Source organism: Buteo buteo, chromosome 19, assembly GCF_964188355.1.
Source record: "Buteo buteo chromosome 19, bButBut1.hap1.1, whole genome shotgun sequence".
In the NCBI taxonomy this organism is placed as follows: domain Eukaryota; kingdom Metazoa; phylum Chordata; class Aves; order Accipitriformes; family Accipitridae; genus Buteo; species Buteo buteo.
The window spans coordinates 25,399,828-25,423,417 of NC_134189.1; the positions used below are offsets into that span (position 1 = coordinate 25,399,828).

Genomic DNA, 23,590 nt, shown 5'->3' on the forward strand with positions numbered 1-23,590 from the left:
TCACAAGGTGGTCTCTGATCAGAGGGTCTTGTCTCTAGGCAGAGCCTAATCAGTGTTAAGCACTAGGTTATTTTTAATTTCCAGAGATTAGATTAGAAAAGGGGATAGCAACAAATACGATGAGTAGGATGAGCTTTCTCTTCGTTCTCCATTGCCTTCTGCCGCTGGACTAGGAACAGGAGCAAGGGAGATCTGCAGAGCCTCTTCCTGGGGCTGGAAAGGGTACCTGCCAGCCGGAGCAGGCAGGGGGAGAAACCGACCTGGCACAATCTTCAGCAGATCTTGTCCACCTCTCCACCCTGCTGCTCTCGTAGGAGTACATACTCCTGTGTGCTAACGGTGGACAAGCGAGGAGCTCTCTAGCCTGGGACCTCCCAGGGACAAACACATGGGTCACAGTCAAGGTGTCTGTCCCAGTGAACAGAGCGTATTCTGGGTAGCAAACTCTTTAATTATCTGTCTGAAGGGCTCTAGCCCCATATTCTACTGTTGGTGTTTGCAAGGTTTTTAGAACGGTTGCCTAAAGACAGAGAGGCAATTCTTGTAGCTCCCTTCCTTGCGAGATGACGTGGGTTCTGCATCTCTTCACAATCGTAATGAGCTCAGCCCTCTGCCGTAGTGGCTCTTCATGGTTGTTGTGTCGTTTACTACATGGTTCAGAGCCACTCCTGGATTTCATAATAAGGCAGTGCTTGGCAATAATTTATTGTCATGGTTTATGTTACAGTGATTAAGCGTAGCTGTCATCTCTTGATAGTGATGATTTGAATTTTGTTTTTAGCTGCCCAGGAAACCATTTGGAATTGACACTAATGTGTTTATTTTTACTTCCTCATGTAAAGGTTATTATTTAATTTGTTCACATAGGAACATCAGGTGCTTTGTATAGAAGTTTTATGGGTATGACTATACGTAATGATTGGTGATGCCAGTGTTACCAGTTTCAAGTGTTGGCTTTTTTAGCATGTGGGGAGGTGGGATTAATTACCTGAGATGTTCTGTTTCATTAGTCTTTGTCCATACAAAATATATGTGTAATCGGACTTACTTATGGCAATCTCCTCTATTAGTAGATACTGAACAAGAGTTTGTGAATTTGCTTGAATTCATGCAAATGCATCACCTTTGAATGCTAGTTAGAGAACAGTTTTCTAGCAGGGAGACGTGTCACATTGCTTGGAAGGCTACTGTTGGGTTTTTTGTTTGTTTGTTGTTTTTTTTAAGTATCTCCAACCTTTTTCTTTCTTCTTTTTAAAGATAGTGGAGAGATTTGCTGTGGGGTTTTTTCTTTTCTTTTAGAAAATCAGTATAACATAACTTTCTATTTCAGACCCTTTCCATGTAAACAAATGGTAGCATTTATAAATCTCTTCTCATCTAGGTTTTCATGTGTTTGGGGGAGTTTTATAGCAAATGACTGCACTGAAAGTGTGAAATCTGTTTTCTGGGGACTTTTTTGTCTTGTAATAAGGATATATTTTTTTTCCCTATGTTTAGGTATTTCCCTCTGCTGGCCTTTGTACGTGGACCACCCTCTGTCCTGTTCAGCCTGTTTAGATTTTGACTTAAATGTAGGTGAGTAATTGCTTTTGACATGAAACAATCATGAATTCATATAAAAGTACTCCAGAATTTTCAGTTGCTTTGACTCGGAAGTCATACAGGGAGAATCATCTTTTAAAAATCCATTGACTCTTTTCCTGGTTGCCTAGTGTCCCAGGCAATAGGAAACTAAAAATGGTATGTATTACAGTATTTGTTCGGAGTGGATTAGGTAAGCTTTCATTCTGGGTGTCACAGAACTATATGCTGTGAACCTGCAACAAAAAAGTATTTTGAAATGGAAAAAGCTTCTTGCTTGTATGGGTGGAGAAGAGAGTCCCCAGATAAAGTCTCTAAGCTGTTGAATAGAGTGATGTAACATATCAACAGCATGTTCTAACATTTCCCATGAGCTCACATTCGATCAGTCAGGTTTCCCTGCTATAATACTTAATAAATGTTTATTGTTCCATGTGAACAAGTGAATGTTAAGGCTTGGCTTCTTGGTAAATGCAAGTGATGATAATCTGGCTTATTGCTTAGAGTTGGTGATGGTGCATGGATGATATTTGCAAGAATGTTGCACGTATTTGAGGGCTATGTTGAGTAGGTCAGCAAAAAGTGGTGTTTTGGTGGTGTGTTTTTTGGTTTTGTTTGGGTAGTGGAACACATTATATTATTTCAAATACCACTATTTGTATGAAAAGCAATATTTTACTGTTATCTAAATGTAAGGTCCATTCATGTTGCTTAGCCCAGCTGTTGCAGATTGCTGGTGGTAAAAATGTCACTGAGCAGTAAGTGTAGAAACAGAGCGAGCTTAGAAATCTAAACTGGAGGTCTTCTGTGCAGCTTATTCATGGGAAGTTGATTTGCTTTCTGACTCTTTCCAAGTCTCAGTTTTCAGATTGGTGAGCACAATGAAGTGGGGTGACTTTTCTTTAGAACTAATAATCAAAACTGAGTAATTAGTCAAGTAGGATGAAGGACAATAGAGTAATGAACAGAAAATTCTCCTTCATCTGTTTTTTTTCCCCATGGATCATGCTTGCCTTTCTCATGAATGTACACCGTGTAATCTAAAATGCATGTGGCTGCTGTTTCTACAGGGAAAAGAAAATTAACACTATCCATTTTGACTGCATAGATCTGAAGTATAGATGTGCTGAAAGTAGGAGAGGAGAGAGCAGCCATTCTGATCATACAGATAAGGAAAGCAGGGTGAAATTCTTAAAACTGCTTCTTTTTTATGAACATGGTACATAAGTGACTTTTTTTTTTTTAAATTTTTTAAAATCTATGTGTTTCTTCTATATGGGTGAATTCTTGCTGCTTTCCACTCTTGCACAAAAGTGGAGCGTGCTTGGGAGGAAAGTCTGTGTTCTTCCACCCCCCAACCAATGTGAGGAAATGATGTGCTTATGAGATGATGACACTTGTTTGAGTCATCTGAAAAACCAAAAGACACCCTCATTCCACTCAGCTGAGGAACACGAGCCCTTGTTAACACAGCTCTTCTTTTAGATCACAAGCATTTTTAATCTCATTCCTGTGTGGTCTGCACAATGGCAGGCAAGACATAGGCTTCTTGTAACCTCAGTTACGTATTTTTTCCCTTTATTACACAGTTGTTACACTGTTAAACTGTTACACTTTATTACACAGTTGCTTATCTCTGGAATTTATTGACTTAGTTGCTGAATTCAGAAGTATAGCCATTCCTCACTGTCACTTAGAAATCTTATTTCTCTTGAGCTCCATAGACACTTTGTGTTTCTCGCTACTGATGAGTAGCAACTTGAGCAAGGATCAGCCCTCTCTTTCCTTGGTTGTCACTCGGAGTCTAGTAGCATAGGTTACAAGCATCTGTCCAGAACAACTTTTATTTCCATCTTTCTGAGGCTGGTGAGGGAATGCTGTGGCTATCATAGATGTTGTGGGGGAAAAAACATCTTGCAGGAGTGGGAATTCACCCCGAGATCCCTGGATCAGGAGTTCCTCCCTGATGCAGGAGTTTGTGTAGGCTTGTCTGTTGAGTATCACATGTGGCTGTGGCGATAGGGACTGGTGCTGAAGGTCTTGGCACCAGCTATTGAACCACTGGCAGCTCCCAGCTCAGTAACACTGAAGCCAAATACTGCTTTGAAAACACCTGATGTGCCAGCAGTGGCATCTGTCCTGCAGCTTAGGATCTCCTACCTCTGTGTTTTGATTCAGCTTTTGGCTTTCTTTTTTATGCTGGTGTCCATCCTGAGAAACATGAAAGGGAACTTGACTATAGGGGAGAATAGTGTTTTTCTCATACATGCATGTGTTTGCCTCTAGAAAAATATATGGGTTTAAAAAAAATCAGCTCTTTCAGGTGTCTCAGGCTGAGTATGCAAAGCTGTCATTCAGGACCTTCTGATATTCAGATGCTGTAAAGTTATTTTGTTGGTGTTCTGCCATGCAGCAGTGACGTATGTGGGAGTATTGCTGTAGGCACCTGACAAAGCAGGCATTAGTGAAGTCAGGAACAAAACTGCTGAGTTTTTATGACACCAAGGTTCAACTTCAAGGTTATCTTCTTATGTGAGGTAGAAGTCTTTCAGAGACTGTAGTAAGGCTTCTAGAAGCTCTTTGCTAGTTCCTTAACTGAGCTAGAATTAGAGTGTCATTCTGAGAGTTTTTAAAATACATGCTTGCTACATCTGCCTCTTTAAAAATGGTTGCTATCATATGAACCAAAACCTGAGGTAACTCAAACAAGCATCCTGCTATGATGTAAGGGAATTGCTTGGAGTCGAAGTGGTAGAAGTAGAAATTAGGAGTGCATACAAAATGTGAGTTAGTTTGACTGAAGAATCAAACACACAACTTAAATGCCAGGTTTCCAGTTATGTGGTTGCCTGCTTCGCTCCATCTGAGCCATTTGGGATGGGGACAGGAATCCCTGAGGCGAAGAGAGATCTTGTAGTTCTCTGGCAGCATTACACATACATATTAGAGATCCACCGTTGTTTGTATGGAAGATGGTATGGGTTTTGTTGTTTTGGTTCTTTAAACAGTATGGAGAAACTGTAAAGATACTCGGCAAGTGTGGAACAGATCTTTTTAGTTTTACAGTGAGTAAACAGTGAGTTTAAAAGAAGAGGTAACAAGAAGTGCCTGCCACATGTTGCAGTCCCTCTACAAGGAGGAAGAAGCCATGCAGTATTACCAGTGTGTATGTGAATGACTTCATGCAGTCTTCTCGTAGTTCAATTACAGATCACTTTTCCGTAATCCTGATTTCAGCGTAGAACATCCTGTGGCTAAGAGGGTTTCCTAGCTTGCAGATCAGCAACATAATGACCTATTTCGGGCAAAGTGTTATATTGCATCATTTTATGAGACAGTATGGTGTTAATACATACTATTGCTATCCAAGTCACAAGTAGCACAGCAGAAAGAGAACAGTCAAGAAATTGAATTTTAGCTTTTTACAAACTATGATTAGAAATTAAACATATTTCAACACCTCATAGTAGCTGAATGATAAGAGCAGTCACCAGGAATGGGAGGAGAGCTCTAGTGTTTACCTAAAGCAGGAGGCTGCCAGTTTCTCTTGTTTAGATAGGTCTGAAGGAAGAGTCCCAAAGGCTGATCATACCAGAAACAGAGAGAATTAAAATAAAACAAAAACCTGTAATTGATAAAAATGTTGTTCCACCTCCACCCAATGTAGCTGCTCCTGTCAAAATAGGATTTCAATCCCAATAACTTGAGGTGACATTACTGTTAAGTTTATTACTTTCAAGCCATGGGCAGAATGATTTCAGAAACTTAACACATAGCTGCACGTTAAGGTAATAGTGTTATTTAAAAGGATTCTTGACTGGTAGCCCACTTGCCTTATGTTCTTTAAATGCTCTTTACCCAGTCACCATATGTGACTGGTTTCAGTTCTTTTTAAGGGTCTTCTGAAACAAACTTCTATCATACTAGAGTGAAGGCTGAGACAGCGAGCAGTAAGCATTTAGCAGATAAGAAATATACCCAAACTGAAAGTTGCAAATTAAAAATTATGTATTTTTAACAGCCTCTGTTTTAGAGTTCTGTAGTTTCTCAGCTGCTTTATTTTCCTGTTATTACTTGGATTTTAAGTCAGCAATTTACCCATCAAAACAAACTGTCTAGTTCACGAACAAACTGTCTAGCTCACAAAGGAGCTAGAGCCAATTCCCACTAGAGCCAGTGGAAAAGTTTTCATTGAGTTCAGTGGGTTTGGTATCTGGCAGCCTTTGATACGAATAAAAGAGAATCAAAATTCATGACAGAACATGTACAGAGAAATAAAAAAAATGCAGAATACTTTTTCATGTCTGAAAAAAAATGGACACAACTATCAAGTTTCACTTTTCCCTCCCCTTACTTTTACTCAATAGTCTTTTGATATCTTCCTGAGGCCAGTATACAATGACTGCTCTTTGAGGGGGAGCACACCTGCCAACCACGTTGCAAAGATAGGGAGGTTTTTTAATAGGTTTAATTAAGACTTAGTATAGTAATTTTTCCAATAATTCTTGTCATTTAGAGCAATATGCATTTCCCTGCTATACACTTCCATTTATCTGGACAAGCTTGAAAGCACTGGCTCTATAGCACTAGAGTCAAGGCAAATAGAAAATCACATTTTGTCAACCTAATGGCTGTTTATGTGAAACCTGGTGATTTTTTTGTATTGCTACATGAAACTCTCACAAAATAAGTTTCTTTCAGGTTGTTTTTTTTGTGTGTGTAGTTAAAGTGAAGTTTCTACTTTTCTCAGAATTTAATTTATTTAAGATTTTGTGTAGGTAGATTTGTATAATATACCTAATGAGTAAAACATCTGCTGACCTGGGCTTTCCCATTGCTAAATGCAACTGACCTGTTGCTGTAACAGGACTTTTAATAAACTATCTATAAATTAGTTTGAATTCATTACTTCTCTTGCTATTAAGATAGATAATAAACATTTCAAACTGAAGCAGCAAGTCAACACTGTAAGTAGACTGTAAGTTTTCCAGTTGAACCTGTTAAGCTGAAGATGTAAATTATTTTTTTTTTAAGATAAAAAATCTTCATCCCGTATGTACCCGTACATACATTAAGAATCCAGGAAAATGTATCCTCATAACTCACTTCTGTTTACAAATGTTACGCTGCCTCAAGAGTGTCAATCAATTGGATTTTTATTTTCTTCATCTGGCCACTTCAGTTTTGTGACAGTTGTGTTACTTTGCTTTGTCCCAGCCAGCAGAAAGCAGAGGTGGAAAGGCTGCTTGGGTCACAGGCTGGGTGGCGCGGGCCAGAACTGACGTAAGAGTCGCTTGAAGGCACACTTGGCCTCATGCAAGAGGTGGTGTGTAGTTTTGCTGACCCAAAATCGCTTCCCCAAACAGGAAAAGGGAATGCGATAGCGTGAGACATGCAAACTGGAGAAATGTGGTTTCTTGCTGAGCTGGCTTTACCCTGCACCAATTTGAGCCCCGATTGCTCATTTCAAAAAGGTCTGCCACACTAACGAGGTGAGGGACTCTGCCAGGCCTGTCCTTCCATGTATAGGCTCTAACCTGTGAGCTCCATCACCTCGGCTGAAGAAATTACCACCCTCAGCTGTCCCCTCTTGCTGGAGTTGATTACCAAGGCAGCAGAACCCGTGGCTTGTGTCTCCCCCGGAGTGGTTGTTTGCAAGCCTTAAGTAGACAGCTGTGTCTGTAAATATCCATGATCACACTAAGAGACCGTGTTTTGAACTGTGGGAGCAAAGCAAGTTGTCTTGCATTTTCTGTTGCATCTGTTAGCTGTGGCACTATGTGCACTAAAAGGCAGCTAAACCTCTCATGGACAAAGCCCCTTGTGAGGAGTGTTCCTACAGGGACTTGTTCCATCCAAGTGTGTTTTGGGAGGCTCTGAAAAGCCTGAGGACACCTGTGAGGCAGTAATACAAATGGGTTGTGAAACATGTCAGGTGTTTTTACTGCTCGGCTGGTGCTGCTGCCGTTTTGGCTGATGTGGTTTGGATGCTGTCGGGATCTAATTTTACAAAAGTATAGTTTGCTTCAGACATTATTTAGCATGTGTGAAAAGTGTAATGCACCTCATGTAACTGTCCCACCTGCTCCAGAAGAACCAGAGTCAGTGCTCACTGCTTTACCTTTCGGTAGTGTATTCACAAGGCCTCTCTTCCATGTCTGGTGATTAATTCAAATAAAATGCTTGTGTCCTGATGTATCATCTTGTTCTTCTGGTTTCTCATCAACCATGTTCTTGAAGGAGAGAGGTGGATGTAAGTTTTGTCCTTTCTTTTGTACAGTTTCGGTTCCCCGGCTTGCAGTGCTGGTTTGTAAAATACTTTCCAAGGCATTAAACTTTAAAAGTGTATCCTAACTAATTTTACAACTCCTTACTAAGTGTTGAAGTGCTGAAACACATTTAATTAGTTTTGCTATTGAAAGGAATACCATGTTTTGGGGCAGTATCTCTTAATTATATTCTAACAAAGTCTTGTGAAGAGGCAGAGCTAGTGGCAACAAAAGTCTGCAATTAAGACAGGGTATGTTGCCTGAAATACAAGATAATTGTCCAGGCAAGGTAGTTGGAATAGATTCAGAGACTGTAGTTGCAAATACTCTCTCTAGGTGTTTGGCATATACAGCAGAGAGGGGAACTTCTCAGGAGTGTATTATATGGTACAGACCACTGTGCAGTTAGCCCCAGAGTTGAATTTTGTTTTGTTCTGCAAACTGTCATGGCCTCAACTGGTTTGTGGGTTTTTTTGGTTTTGTTTTTCTTTTTTTTTAATCTTCTCCTTCTTACAGGCTCCTAGGCCGGTGTAAAGCTGATGGGTGGGAGCAAAGGTAAAGAATGATGTAATGCAGCGGCAGCCAGAAAGCATCTTTTGTTTGAATTGTGAAATGGCTACTCCATAGTCATCTTCCTGATGAATCAGATGTGAGGGGCTGCTTTGTGGAATGAACCCTTTGTAACAGCACATCAACTGGAAGCAGGAGGAGACATTCAGTTGAAGAGCTCTTTCTGAAAATGGGTTTAACTTTTCTTTTGCCAGTCACTACCAGCATGACCTCATACACTTCTAGTACAATGGTGTGGCTAAGCCTTTGAGTACACAGCCATTACATCATCGCAGCAAATTAGAGAGGGAGGTGGTGAAAGAGGCCTTATTGTTGTCATGGCCGATGAGATGATCAGGACTCAACCCATTGTCGCCGAGAAGTTGGTGGCTTTGCTGGAGAGTGGTACAGAAAAATTGCTGCTGATTGATAGCCGCCCCTTTGTGGAATACAATACGTCCCACATCTTGGATGCCATCAACATCAACTGCTCCAAGCTTATGAAGCGGAGGCTGCAGCAGGACAAAGTTTTGATTACAGAGCTCATTCAGCATTCAGCAAAACACAAGGTAGGGGTCATTTTCCTCTTATTCCTGGTATTTGTTTAAAGGAGCACCTGGAAAGCAACTCATAATAATTTAGGTATTTCATTTGAAAAAAAAAAACAACCAAACAACCTAAACTAGGGGACTGAGTTTTGCTGAGCTGTTGTCTGAGGCTATTGGTTACTACTAAGTTTATCTTTGGGAATCTTTGTAGCCTGCTCTCTCCTAAGTGACAGAGTAATGGGGAGGGATTTAGAAATAACTCAGAAAGAATGCTCTCAGGGTTCTTGTATGTCTTGTAAAGCACAGTCCTGAAAATGTATGTAATTAAGGCAGGAAACATTCTCCTTCTAAACTTCGAAGGATTCTTTGGGATCTGCGGTGGTAGGGATTTCTTAGCAAGTGGTCATACAGTTTGGAAAGAAACTGTAGCTGTGTCAATCCTGGCTCCTATTTGCTATTTAAAATGCTTTTCGTCTGAGTAGTTTGATGGGTTTTGGTTGTTTGGTTTTTTGTTTTGGGGTTTTTTTTAGTAGTGTTATCAGTGAAAAGAAAATAGCTAAGCTGTTTAAACTTAATGTGTATCTATGGGGGGGGTTGGTTTTTTTAATCCATTGGTATTTGTTTCAAATGCTTTGGGTACAAAAATAATCTATTACATTCTTGCTTTTACATGTTGAAAACTGAAGATGATGATGATTATTGTTGTTATTATTATTATTGATTATCTAAACTGTATTTTATACATAAAGTTCTGTTGATGGATAAAATGTGTGTGGCTTTAGGCAGTTTAAGGTCTCTACTATTTATATGCAAAAAAACCTAGAAGCAGAAACTGAGGTGGGGCCTTCTTTTAAAAAGCTTAGTTTTTAAACAAACCAACCAACCTAGCTGAAGGCAAAGCATTTTACAAGTGACATAAAATTACCTAATGGTAGAAATTTGCAGAGTGTGCTCCAACCTGGAGCAAATAATCAATTTACAAACTCTCAAAGGAATTAAATCTGATCAGGCATATTAAGTATAAAATAAAAACTGTTTTGTGTACAGCTTTGTAAGAAATCTACGTATCTGAACTGCTGTATAGCAAATACGTGGGAACCCTGATGCGGGTGATAATGTGGTGCTTTTAATCATCTCCCTGCTTCCTATATTATTCTGAATTACTTGTGTTTCAGATTGAAATTGATTGCAAGCAGGAAGTGGTGGTGTATGACCAAAGCTCTAAAGATGTGACCTCTCTCTCATCTGACTGCTTTCTTACTGTGCTCCTGGGCAAACTGGAGAAGAATTTCAGCTCTGTGTATCTGCTTTCAGGTATGATGTACCAAGAAAAAAAATGAAACGCTTGAATAAGGAGAAGATAGAAAATGCTATCATTATAGCAAACGTGTACACAGTTTTGCAACTGTGCTGGCATAAACTTCAGTTATAGCATAGCTTTTTCTGTAGTTCTTTATGCATATAGTGACACTTGTAATACATATAATGCTTAGAAATTGCATCTTACAGGGGATATATTACACCATTAGTGCTAAGTAAATGGAAATTGAGCAATGCAGGGTTTTTTAGATGCATATGTCTGCTACTTTAGGGTCAAAAATAGTAAAAGAAATGTGCTTCCCTGGTCTTTTTAAGTATTGTATGAGCTAGGAGGAAAACCTCTTCCTTGCTGAATTGGTAATTACTACAGTAAGAGCAAGAGAAATGATCTCCCAGAGTTATGGAGATTATTTTGCATGACTTTTTAAACTTCAGCTCCTTAAGTGGTAGTACTCTATTTAGGTATTTAGGTCTTTCTCCCTCAGCCCTCCAGCCCTGCTAATACAGGATTTGTTGGCGTTAACACGCGCTTGTGTTGTTACTTCTGTCATGGAACAGTAGACCCAGTGTTCACAAGGAGGAACAAGGAGGGGCATGAAGTAGATCCAGGGCTGAAAGACGAGGGAATGACGAATACAAGTGGGAAACCCATTGCAATGACTCAATCAGTGATCTAATGAAGTGTATGCATAGTCTCTGGGAAATGTTAAAACTAAAGCCAGAGACTGAATAATGATGAGGGAAAGGGAGAGATGCTTCCCCTTAGCAAGAAGGTTTCACTGAGGTTTGTAGTGACTTCAGATGAAGGTGATAGGGAGGTGGTTGTGTTACTGAGAGAACTTTTCCCCAACCTATTTCGAAAGTGAGTACAGAGAAAATGAATCATTTCTGCACTTGGAAAGGTGCGTTTGGTGCTCACGTGAGCTGTATTTACAGTAAACTAAGTAGGGTTTTGCTTTGGCTGTGTTTGGTGCTTCTGTTTTCTTTGCTGTCTTGGTAAGAATTACACCTGTGGGTTGTGGACTACAATATTGGACTAAGTAACTCTTCTTCCATATGAGCCACCAAGTAAATGTGTGGTGTCTAGACACAGTAAATGCTTAATGCAAGAGTGCTGAAATATGTGGTTAATACTCCCTTAAATTTAAAACTGTTATTTAAAAAATAGGCCAGTCTAGAAGCAGTTCATGTCTCTTAAGAAATCCTTTTATTGTTTGAATATCCAACTCTGCTCATCTGTCTTGAGGTTTGTTTAATAACCAGAAGCATGTTACAGCCCCATGCAGCAATACAGACTATTCACAGCTTAATTTCCATAATTGAAAGAGACACAAGTCTCCTAATAACTGAGAATTAGACCTCATGGCAGGGAGGAATTGGGGGGCTCCTTAATAAGGCCAAGCACAGGAGAGTACCACAAAACTTCCCTTCCTTCTACTGTCCCTCTATAGATTAGTTGTGTGAGACATGGCTTTGATCTTCCTTTTCCTCTGCTGCACCCTGTGAAGGAGGTGGTCAGAGTGTTTCCATCCTCAGACTTGCCTGTGGCTCCTGTAGGAATGGACAGTACCAGGAAGGGAGTGTTCTCCAGCTCCCCAGCGCATAGTCTGGGCAAAGACCAGTTGCGTGTAGCATAATGATACTATGAGGAATTGTTTTGTTTTGTTTTTATTTCTAGCACGTGGTAGTTGTTTGTTCAAGCTGAAAATGGAACTTAAACCACATGCAAGGTAATAGTGCACCTTAGCTGGCTGAAGTGAACTTAGACATGTGCAGCTGGTAAGGATTAGTTTGGGTGTTAGGGGGAGAGAAAGGGAATCTCATGTGTTAAAACCCTCCTCATAGAAAGGGGGATTTTAATTTTAGCATGTCAAATGCATTTCTCTTGGCAAAGATTTGAGAATTTCATCTTATTTTTGGTTAAATAGACAGTGAGGAGGATATTTACAAATGCAGAAACAACTGATGGCTTTAAAACCAGTGGTAGAGCAGTATAAGAACAAAAGAGAAATGTAAGGAAAGTGTTTACAACTGATCTATTATGGGTAAGTTCTTATTTCAGGAGATATACCCAACTAAGATTAATCAGTAGTAAAGTAATTGACGTCAACTCTATTCTTTCAGCTCTCTAGCACTTCCTTCTCTTACAATAAATTTGCTCTGATTTTAATCCTTACATAAGAAAATATATTTCACAGTCCTGTTGTTTTCTTACATCTACTAAAAAGCTAGCTACTTGACAAACAAATGCACACAAGAAACCTTTTGAGATGTGGGGTGAAGGAGAAGGTGCTAGTTTCGGTCTTACGGGAAGTTTCTTGGAGATTATTGATACGTGGCTCTAGGAAACTAGATAAAATGTGTTGTCTCAGCAAGCTGATGACGAACTTTCGTAAATGTTTATAGCCTATAATGAGAGTAGGGGTCAGTGCCCCGTGTAAAAAGAAAAACCTTTGGACTTGAGTTTTCCCTATGCCACTCAATCTGGTTTATTTAAAATAGTGACCTTAAATAAACATTTTGTGGTAGGAAAATATTTTTTTGTTGGGATAGAATAAGAAGCAATTAACAAATATCTGAAATTCCTGCATCTGTTCTTCCTGCCTCCCCCCATTACTGAGCGCTCAGTGAGGTGGCTTTTTATTTAGGTTGTGCATAAAGGTATGTTCTACCCTGGAGGTTGTTTTTCATTGAAGTAACTAATGTAAAGACCTCAAAGGAACCCTTAGCAATTAGTTTAAGCTCTTGATCTAGCCTCATAAAAATATTTATAATCTGGTGGGGAATGTTTTCAGGAATTTAAATATTTGTTTTGGTTCTTAATTTTTAACAGTGTGCAAAATACTGAAATGTGGGTACTGAAGGCTTAACCCCACTCCCATCGTTCCTTCTACTCTGCTAAGTTAAATAAGATTTAAACACAGGGATGTGACTTGATTCCTTCTCTTCCCAGAGTTCTCTTTGAGAACTGGATTTACTTTCATGGAGTCCTTTTCCTAGTTACAGTATTTTTATGATGTTTCTGCTTGGTCTGCAAAAACAGTGAAGAGAGGCTAGCAATTCTTGCTTGAATTAGCATTATTAAGGTGGTAAATGTCAAGAGTCTTGCTTAAATTCTATTCCACTATGCCAATGGAAATCATTCATGTTCTACTTTGCTAAAACTACTACTTTGCTCTTCCCTGTTTCTCTTAAGCTGGCATACTCCTACCCATGCAAGCACAGATGTCTTCGTGATGGTTACCTTTCAAATGTTGGCTGTGAAGAAGATAAAGCATAGCTTTTTATTTTGTGGTGGTGTTTTTAAGTTATTTTTTTTGTACAGAAGACTCATTCTAAACAGAATGATCTCTGAAAAAACAGGAATGCCTACCTTTCTGTATTTCCAACCTGACATTAAAAATTGTAATAGGTTAACACAGAAACACTGTACTGGCTCTGAACTGAGACCAAAAGCAAGAGTTGTTGTACTTGGGTGGATCCAGAGCAGGTTATCTGTATAATTCGGAGAATTACTAGTAGAGAATTACAGATTTTCCAGGCATGAAGCCCGCATCTGACTTGCAGACCACTGAGCACTGAGCTGGGGAGCTGTATGCCCCCCTCCCAAAACCATGGTTGGACTGTGGGTACAGTCACCATGTAAAAAAATGGTGTTGACAAGTAATCAAGGCCCAAGTGGTGAATTGCCTACTAATCTCTGCTGCTCTTCTGCCTATGAGAAATGTCAGCAGTAATGTGATTTAATGGATTTTGCTTTCACAAGGGCTCTCTGATAAGCTTCTACAGGGCACAAAGCTACCGTGATAAGCAGAAAGACATAAGTTATTAATTTTCTATTCAGTGACAAAGGCAGGTGACTTGCAGTGGACAGTAAATGAAGTCATAAGCTGAGGGTATGTAAAGAAACAGCAAACAGAATGAGTTCAGTGAGATTGGGCAAAGGTCCTGGAAACGAGATAGTCAGTGATTAGCCAGGGACTGTTGCAAAAGGTATGTTTTTGCTGAAACTTCCCAAATCATTGTTTTCCCCCTGACCTATCCCTCACCTAACAAAGTGTGTGTACAAAATGGAAGACTTGCATGGGACATGCAAGGAGAAGGAAACAAGTCAGGAACTCTTCTAAAGTTCTTGTTTATGCTGGTATTTTTCTTAAAAATATTTGAAATTGGAAGCCCATTTAAAGGAATCCTAGTATAAAAATACCAGTATCGTGAGAGTATGTTTACCACTTTGTTGTCTCTACTTGCCTAAAGCAGAGCTGAATGGAAAAAAAGCCCAGCGCTCTCTCCCCACTTGGTCACCAGAAAAAACATGCCTTGTGGCAGAGGAGCAGGAAATCTTAACAATATTCTCGTATAGGTAGAGCTGGTCATTTCTGTCTCCTGAAGTGACCAGGGCTGCGAGACTGAGCTTTCTTCCCTGCTTCTGTAGTCCCATATGCCAAGTAGGAGGGTACCCAGTGTGGACTGAAAGATGGCATGAAGTAGCTGTGGTTTGTGGTGTCCGATAAATTCCTGTCTAACATCCTGACACCTTTTAACATTTGGATTTGGAGCTTAGTAACTTTTGGTTGTGGCTGGCTGAAGTTCTGAGTGTTCCCTATACATAACTGTTTGCAGAGTGCCTCAAGGAGAAGAGCACGCCTTGCCTTCAAGTGACGGTCATCGATTACAATGATCAAGTTATCTGCAAGTTGAAATAATTCTAGCGAGAATGAGCTGTTAAATATCCTCCCAGTGTTTAGAGAAGGAAGGATAGTTGCACTATGATGCCAGCTATCTTGATGCTGTGAATGGTTGATGCTGTTAGAAGCAAGCCTCTGTTAAAAGAGGTGAAAATCTTGCTGAGGGAGTGCAGTATTCCCCAAGTGGTCCCCTAACCCATGGAGTACAGCCAGTGTCAGTGGGGAGGAGACGAGAGCGAGAGAGGAGCTTAGCTCTGAATCACCCTCTTTAAAATCTCCATCAGATTTTAATGGGAGCATAGAAAAACTAGTACCCTTGGCTACAGCCAGTCCTCTGTGAATATCCTCCCACCCTTTGTACTTAAAATGCAGTTTTGAGTGTTCGTTTAGTGCCATGATTGTTTTAAGCACTTGAAGAATGGGAGTAGGGTTTATTACTTTCATATGTGTATCCACTTGCTGTCTTTTGAGAGAGAGCAAAGTTTGACTAGTGTGGAGCTCTCATAATATTTGTCAAACCCAAGAATAACTTGCTAAGTTTGCTTTTGTTTTGGATACCTCGGGATGCTTGTGAAACTTACTTGACTGAAATTACGATGAAGGTATTTATTTTTTTTTCTTTAAAGGCAGAAAAGGCAAGTGTCAGTGTCCAATAGGCTCTCTTTACTTGTTGTTAGTCTGACTTTTCTATACACCACTTGGGTGGGAGTGCGGGCTTGACCCCATTCTCGCCCCCCCCCCCAACCTTGTTTGCTTAACCTGCCTGTTAACCTTGTCTTACCAAAGGCACAAACTCTCCAGGGCAAAGAACTTCCCTTGCTACTGTGCTTGTAAAACACCTGGCATAACGGGGCTGCTTTCTGAACACCGCCGTAATAAAAACACCCCTAGCTTTCCCAAACCGTGAAACCTTGAATCCGGTGGAAGGACTCCCGGTGGCTGATGAGAGGGGACGGGAAGGGGAGAGCGGGCGCGGGGATGGCAGCGCTCCTAACGGGGCAATCCAGCCTGCGCTTATGTAATGGAAAATGGCAAGCATCCCTGCGGAGCTGAGCTGGAATGCGTGAATTGTAATGGCCTGTGGAGGTCTGCAGCTCGTTTAAACAGAGTGGAAACATTGTAGATTCATAAAACTTGTGAGTCAAAGTTTACAATTTTCCTTCCTTACTGCGAGGGGAAAATCCATACTGCAGCTTTTAGATAAACATTTTAATGTTTGATGGGAATGTGACTGTGAAAGTGCTGTTAAGTCACAGCATTAAGAGCCTCTGCTCTGATTTGAGGCAAAGTAAACGTTAGTTTTGTATATTTTTGTCTTTGCTGTAGTGCTGTTTGAATTTGATTTATTTTTTTTAGGATAGTTTTCAGTAACATTGCGTTATGTGCCTAGCACTAACCAGTATTTACAGTAACAAATTCTAAATTGCTATCAGGAGAAGGAAAAAAAAAAGCTAAACATGAATGTACTCCACTGCATACTTTTGGTGAATACAGGAGTTTGGTAAGACTTACTTAAAATGACAGCGTCTAAATGTTATGTTGTAGAAGTAGTTGCAAATTTTGCTGCTTTTTTATTCTTCTTTTCCTTTAAAAAGGGATACCAGTATAGTATTTATTCGTGTATTGCTATATAAAATTTATGAATAATTAGTGCCATTAATGAAGATGCCAATTCTGGATTTAACGAAGGTGGTGGCATCTTCTGCCAAGTCCATGAGCTTCAAAGTCATCTTCTTGCAATCCTTTCCTAGTACATGCATGTAGTCTTTGGTTTTTGACTCATCACTTGGGTCTTAGACCTTTTCCACTCCCTGCTTTAAAATAATTGTGTTTGGCAGAGTTAACACTGATGAACTGGCAGACAATTAGGTCTTGTGGGAAAAGGAGGGAAGTTGCTTCTAGTCTGTTTTCAAGAATTCATTGAAGAAAGCTAATTTCTCCCTTTGGCCTTTTCTGAATGGTCAGAATCCAAAGGGGGGGCAGCGGGGGAAGGCAAAGCATCTGATTTGAATGGCACTTAAGAGAAATGCCGAAGTTTGTTCTTTTACCAGTGTGCATTGTCCTTGGGCTTTTCCAGCAGACTCCATGACCTGTGGAAACCAGACACATTCACTGTCTCTTATTTCTCCATCATGAGCGCAAGATGGGATCTTTCTGTGCATCCTGTCTGAAGCACGCAGAGCTGCAGGGCCAGCTGGATCTGCAGGGATGTTGTATAAAACACTTCATAGGCTTTTCTTAGCCTGAAGTATTAGGGAAGCCAAGCTCACAGGAGTTGCCATGTTGTCTGTCTCTCTGCTGTCACCTGCAAAAGATGTTTAAGTTTGTTGGTCAGCTTCAGTAAGGTTTGACAAAAGGAGTAATAAAATGAATAAAATAATGGAAGTTCTTGTAAGCCCTATGGAAATGAGCACTGGTACAGCACTGAGCCTCAAATTAGCATCTCCCCCTGAAAAGTAGTTTCGGGTTGAGCTGAGCTGGTTGTGGATTTGCTGGTGTGACCAAGCAGCAGTGCCATGTGGGTCCCGGCAATGCAAGAAGGACCCTTGGGGAGCTCAGGCTGTGATAGCTGCCCGAGGATCCACCAAGAGATGGGCACTGGTGGCAGGTGGGATTCTTCGGTTTCTACAGCCCCTTGAATTATTTTGTTGAAAAACATGTTTGCTTAGTGTGAAAGTTGAAAGCTGCTCTTCTGGCCTTTTGGATCAGTCTCCATTAGTTAGAGAAGCTGGCCGGCACCTTCATCTCAGTTAGCAACCTCTTCTCTAGCTGAATCTCTTCTCCGCTCCGCCTCGGCTTTGCTGCCAGGCTCTGGGCGTGAAAAGCAATTGCTGGCATTCTCCTTTGAGCTTTAGCTGACAGGCTTACAGGAAACACATCAAGTGATGTGAACACCTATTTTCTCATCTTGCTTTCATTCCAAGTTATGGTTCATGACTGCCTTTACAAAGAAGTAGTAAGAAATTCTCCCAGAACAAATGCAGTGTAAGCTTGTTGGTAAGTTTTTACTGCTAGAATTTGTATATGCATGGAGCTCTCATCTTTGTAGGAGTTGTCTCCATACTTGGACAGTTACATAGAAAAAGCAAGTTACACCTAAAGGGAAGGCCCCCTATTTTTATGTTTCTCTTTCACTGCAGACTTGTGGGCACGTCAGTTGTTGCACTTCAATTTCATACCCAACCTTAATCCACCTTGTCTCTGAAGTATAGTCAGGTCTCTGTTCCTTTCTGTGCTTTGTCAGTATGCGCTTGCCTGATAGCAAGAGCAGCTATCTCCAGATGATTAAGGATAAAACTTCTGGTGCAGATCTCTGCAAACATATGAGGATGGAAAGGAATTACAGAATTGGCTGTTTCAACAGTAATTTTAAAAGCAACTTTAAAGAGATACTAGGTTGCCTCGTGATTGATTTTTCTGTATGTTAGAAATATATGCAAGTTGAGACATAGGATGAATGTATGAGGGAACATCTGTGCTGCATTCAACATGCATGCAAAGGAAGGACATACAAATAAGCGTGGATGGGGAAGATGTCACTGAAGCAGGCCTGTTTGGCTAACATAACCATTGGTAATTACAACCAGCCAACAGCCTGGTTACTGTAATATGTCATGTAAGCATCGGTGAGCTGCTCAAGGTGAACTTTGAAAGCTAGCAGGAGGAGAAAATGGCATTCTCCTCTCTTTCCAGCACCCTGCAGAAAAGAAAGGTGTTTGGGGGAGGTGGAGGGCAGGAGAGCAAAGGGGGTGCTGGGCTGGTGGATGGGGGATGTGTGCAGGGTAGATGCAGGTATTGATCTGCTCAATAACAGACGAAATTTCACTGGACCAGCCATGATAGTCTAAAGCCAAAGCCGAGTAACCTGTGTTTGTGTAAGGAAGGGATGTGTGTTGACGTGAATGAAGAACAACAGTTGCATTTTGAAAACAGAATTTTTAGTAGATTGGTGTTCTGCTTAACTTTTTTGCTCTTCCCCATGCCAGATCAGTCGCACAAGTACTTGGCCTTCTGTGAGCAAAGAAAAATGCTTTTAGTTTTTGATTCAGAATTGCTGTTTCCTGTGACATTGTCTTGTCTAATTTTGATTGGTTACATCTCTGAGTGGTTTGATCCATTTGAAGGAAATAGGGAGGAGGAAGAGAAACCAGCATAACATGGAATGAACACAGGAAACATCCACCATTCCCCCCCGCAGTGTTATGTCCTATTATGGTGTCATTTAACTGGAATGGTTTTACTGAGTACTGGGTAAAACCAGTAAAATGTTATCTGCACTTCACAACTCTGTATTAAGTGTTCAAATCAAGACCTTAGAGCTTAACTGGCCTTTCACTTGCAAACCTCCATAGTAGTTTACAGAGCTACCATCCCTCCAACTACAGGGTGGCAACTGGCAGCACTGTGGAATGCTCCTGGTCTGTTTCCACAGAACATAAGAGATGAGCTGATGTAAATGCTTGTGGTTCTCAGTAGTTATTCCTCTGTATTAATTTAGGATTTGTGTCTGATGGTAGTTAAACTAAGTAGTCATAAGGATCTGGATGGATTCCATTCCCTCAGTGAAAGGTAGCTCTTCCCAAACTAGTAACATTTCTCTGGCTATCATTTGTTGCCACCTGATCCCACCTTCTCTCCCTCTCCTCTTCCTGCTGCTGGCAAAGTCGTTGGGAGTTTTATTTATATGAGGATTTATGCAGTGAATCTGTAAGAAAGAATAACTTTTACTGTGGAATTTTGCTGAAACTTTTTAATCCCTTCTGGGTTTGGCCCTATTTTGTTTCCTGAGTTGGCTGAGAAGGGAGCCGAAACTTCTGATACCAAGATTCGTTTAACGATCATACCTTTACGATCACAATCGTAGTTAGGAAACGGTAATGTCTTGATCAAAGGAAAGTCTGTAGTCACCACTTTGCAGAACCATAGCAACAGGGTAATTGAGTCATTTGCCGGATCTTGCCAAATTTCTGCTAATGGATGTGGAGGCTTGTAAGGAAGAAACGCAGGCTTTACTATAAAGACCTAGGAGGTGTTGGGTTGTCTGCCACACGCATGAGGGCTTAGGCTGCAAAACCACTGACGGCTTTTGGCACCTTAACATGGTTTTGTAAAAACTCTTGCGTGAGTTGCAGCCACAAGAAGTGAACAGAACAAGTCAGCACTGGAATGCGGTACAGTACTGCTGTTCGTTAAACATGCTGCAGCCAGAGGATGCTTGCCACTCAGTTAAAACTGAAATAATTTCACTGGTCTGTTTATTTTAACAAGCTACCTAAGCAAGAGCTGAGATGCCTTGGGACAGTTACAGAACTTTGCAGTCTCCTGATGGATAATCTAAAATTAGAGCCAAGTTTAATGAATTGATTTTTGTCTCAGAAACATAAGGGACAACCAGTTGAATGTCACAGTTTACCACTGCTACTTTGATATCTTTTGCTTTCATGTTAGAAAATATACTGGATGATAAAAGTCTGAAATTACTTCTGTCTCATATTGCTTTAATTTGCTCCTGTAATGATGGAAGTCATCATCCCCAAAGATTTTTTCTGTTACTCAAGTAAGAGAGACTTAAGAGTACTGTTAGCTACTTGCTACCAGGCAGAGGATACGATGAGTTACATATGTGCAGTCATTGACAGAAGCAACAAGCAACCGTCTATTTAAAACTGAAGAAGGAGATGCATTGTGCTGCTTATCGTGCTTGCCCATCAAGGTTTTCAGATGTGGTGGAACTGTTCCGTGAGTGGTGATGTAAGAGTCTTCCATTTAATTCATTGATATCAGAAAAAGTAGAGTGAAAAACTTCAAAAGCCTCCAGGGAGGTGGGGGAGATCTTTTTAAACACAAACAAAATTTTATAGATATATATTTATAATACATAAAAGTTACTCCCTTTCCTCCTTCCTCTGTCCATAACATGCAAATAGACAAGAAGTGGTTTCATCCTGTGGAATGTCAAGAGAGCTGTTTCAGCTGAGCATCACCATCAAGAAGACAGAAAACCTGTATGGTTCATAGCTATTTAGGAGAGAATATTTTGGAGTTGTTTGTCAGTCATCTATTTCCAGGGCCCAGTTACATTATTAAGGACTTCAGTGAAACTTTAGTAACCCAGTAGCTCTGTTAATGACCTGCAGATATTTTTTCCCCACAGTTTAAACATGCTTTTGTGATTGATTTATTATTTGCAAAGGCTGGAGTATTGGTGGGAGAAGGGGTGTTGTTTAGAAACTAGATCCAGAAAAAAAGTGTATTTTCTCTTATTAAAACAAACTGCACAGTGCTGCCAATAGGCCTATTCCAACTGAGGTATGTAAGGAGATTTAAAGACAAAATTTGCGTTGATGCAAAGGTCATCCTCAAATTATGGAATTTGAAACTAAACCCATCCCATCTTTCTTTTAAGGCTCAATTTTCTATTCTGCATTCCCACCTGTATGCTAAATTCATTCTTCCAAATGCTTAAAGTTTGTTTTTTTGAAGACAGTCTGCTTCATTTACAGCAGAAGTGTACAGGTAGCCTGAGTGCGTAAAGCACTTTTCTCTTAAGAGGTTCCTCGTGTAGACTGTACATACACTTCAGCTTTGGGGACCATAATCTGCGTTAGAGAAGAGAGACACGTGAAATAAGTACCTTTTTTTCTACACATCTTTATGTGCTGGGTTTTTTTTAATATATCTATATATTTTAAAAAATAGATAATTTTGTAAGTTAATGCAAGCAAATAGTGATGAGTGCAGTTCCTTAGAATAGAAGTTAGTCTCATAACGACACAACAGCTCAGTGATCATACGCATGGATGCTGTTGTTCCAGATCCCTGATAGTATGTTTTTTGCACTAGAAGAAATCTGTAGTTTAGCAGGATGCATATATGAGTGTGTTTTGTTGGTATGGGTTTTGTTTGTTTGTGGGTTTTTTTTAAAACAATTTTTCAACATATGCTGATCTAGAATGTGTTTTTCCTGTTGGGAGTGCCATAAATCAAAGCCAGATTTGTTGAAAAGCTACTAACTTTTTGAAATGGTTATAGAAGATGGCAGGGAAGATAGATTAATATTTGAAACAAGTCACCGATTTCATGCTTTTTCAAGTAATTTCACTACTGATACTAATACCAGCTTAAAATACATTCAAAGGAAATGAGGGCTCACTTGGGAGCATGTGTAAAAATAGGTAATAAAATGTCAGACTTACCCGATTTGAGAGTTTTGTCGCTGTAATTCATGTTGTAAAGATACTGAAGCAACATGTTACTAGGAAAGCGTGAGTAGAAAGAAGAAACATGACTTTGAAAGGATGAATGTCCCAGAGGAAGTGTTGAAGCATCTAATCTTGAATCACTTCAAATTTGCCTTGACAGAGCCCTAGGATAAAAATAAAATTAAAAATTGCTCTTACACTTATGATGACAGAGTGTGGGTTCCATCTGTCAAAATCTCATTTTTTTTGCGTATTAGCTTCTTGCTTAATTTCTTGTTGCAGTGTTCATACAAAAGTGAGACCAATCTGTAGGTAGTTGGGAAAATTGATTTTTTGTTGTTGTTAAACTTTGCCCATGTAGTCTCTTGCAAAGAAAGCACAGATGTAAAATCTTTTATTTGCTTGTGCTGCTTCTTTGTAAGGAAAAAGAGTCAGTTCTCTATTTCCAGCTGTGTCAGAGAGAGGATCCAGAAAGCAGCCAACAAGCTTTCCAAGAAATAAAGAATAAGCAAATGAAACCAAAGACCGATACTTGATTTCCCCTTCTTCCCCCGATCTCTCAAGGAACTGCTGGTCACCGTATCTTACATTAAATTCATTGATCTGAGAGGCATATAATGCCTATAAATTCAAGGATTGCTTCCTGTAACAGAGGGGAAAACGTTATGCCATACAGAAGAAAATTAAGCAAGTATGAGAGAGAATTGTTTTGCAAAGTCCTTCTGTCATCTGACTGAGACATTGAACAAGCAGCATTTGTGCTCCTGAACACACAGGGAGGTTGTAAAGCAAGGAGGAGGAATCCCAGCTAATAGGAATAGAAAATGTCAGAGCCTAACCTTTACTGTGTCCCTAGCCTAGGTCCTTTGGGGTATGGCTCTGTGATGGGCAGTGCCTTGGCTTAGTATCCCCCCTGCCCGTCCCATACAGTCCAACCTCACGCTCATATTCTCCTGATGAGCATTGTCATGGTTGTCTAAAATCACTTGCCTAACAAAATAGACAAGTGATTTTTGGGGATTTTTTTTGTAAGTCAGGAGACTGAACAGGAATCGCTGTTCATAAAACTTTTGTGCTGAAATCTGCTTGCTGGCTTTTTTGTTTATCAGATGAAATCGACTGTTACACACATGGCTATTACTTTGGGTTTTTTTCTATATTTACTAAAGATACAGATTTTAAAATCCAAAGAATAGGCATAATTCAGGCAATGGTAATGCAAGTCTCAACAAAACAGTACATTATCTTACTCCTGAATAATTTTAATTCACATCTTCAAACTGTAGTAATAGTGAACATAGCATTTGGCAGACTTAGCATGTTAATGCTTCACTTCTGTGATGATAAAAAGGTACCTCATTCTGAACAGGTTATAATTAAGCTTCCTTCAGTTAAAATTCTGCTTGCCTCTGTGCTGTAATGTAGGGAAATAG

At 40.1% G+C, this 23,590-nt stretch overlaps 1 protein-coding gene across 10 annotated transcripts in view; it reads left to right on the forward strand.

Moving 5' to 3' along the window:
* Positions 1-23,590, forward strand: part of DUSP16 (dual specificity phosphatase 16) — a 69,294-nt gene that overhangs the window by 28,430 nt on the left and 17,274 nt on the right. For 4 of the 10 annotated variants that reach the window (XM_075051743.1, XM_075051740.1, XM_075051741.1 and 1 more), the window contains 3 exons: positions 1,498-1,575; positions 8,367-8,968; positions 10,123-10,261. In XM_075051743.1, coding sequence (XP_074907844.1) covers positions 8,738-8,968; positions 10,123-10,261 — 370 coding nt within the window. In that variant the 5' untranslated portion in view covers positions 1,498-1,575; positions 8,367-8,737. Of the gene's footprint in view, positions 1-1,497; positions 1,576-6,893; positions 8,969-10,122; positions 10,262-23,590 lie in introns of those variants that run through there. The other 6 variants (XM_075051751.1, XM_075051748.1, XM_075051749.1 and 3 more) reach the window with 3 other exon arrangements.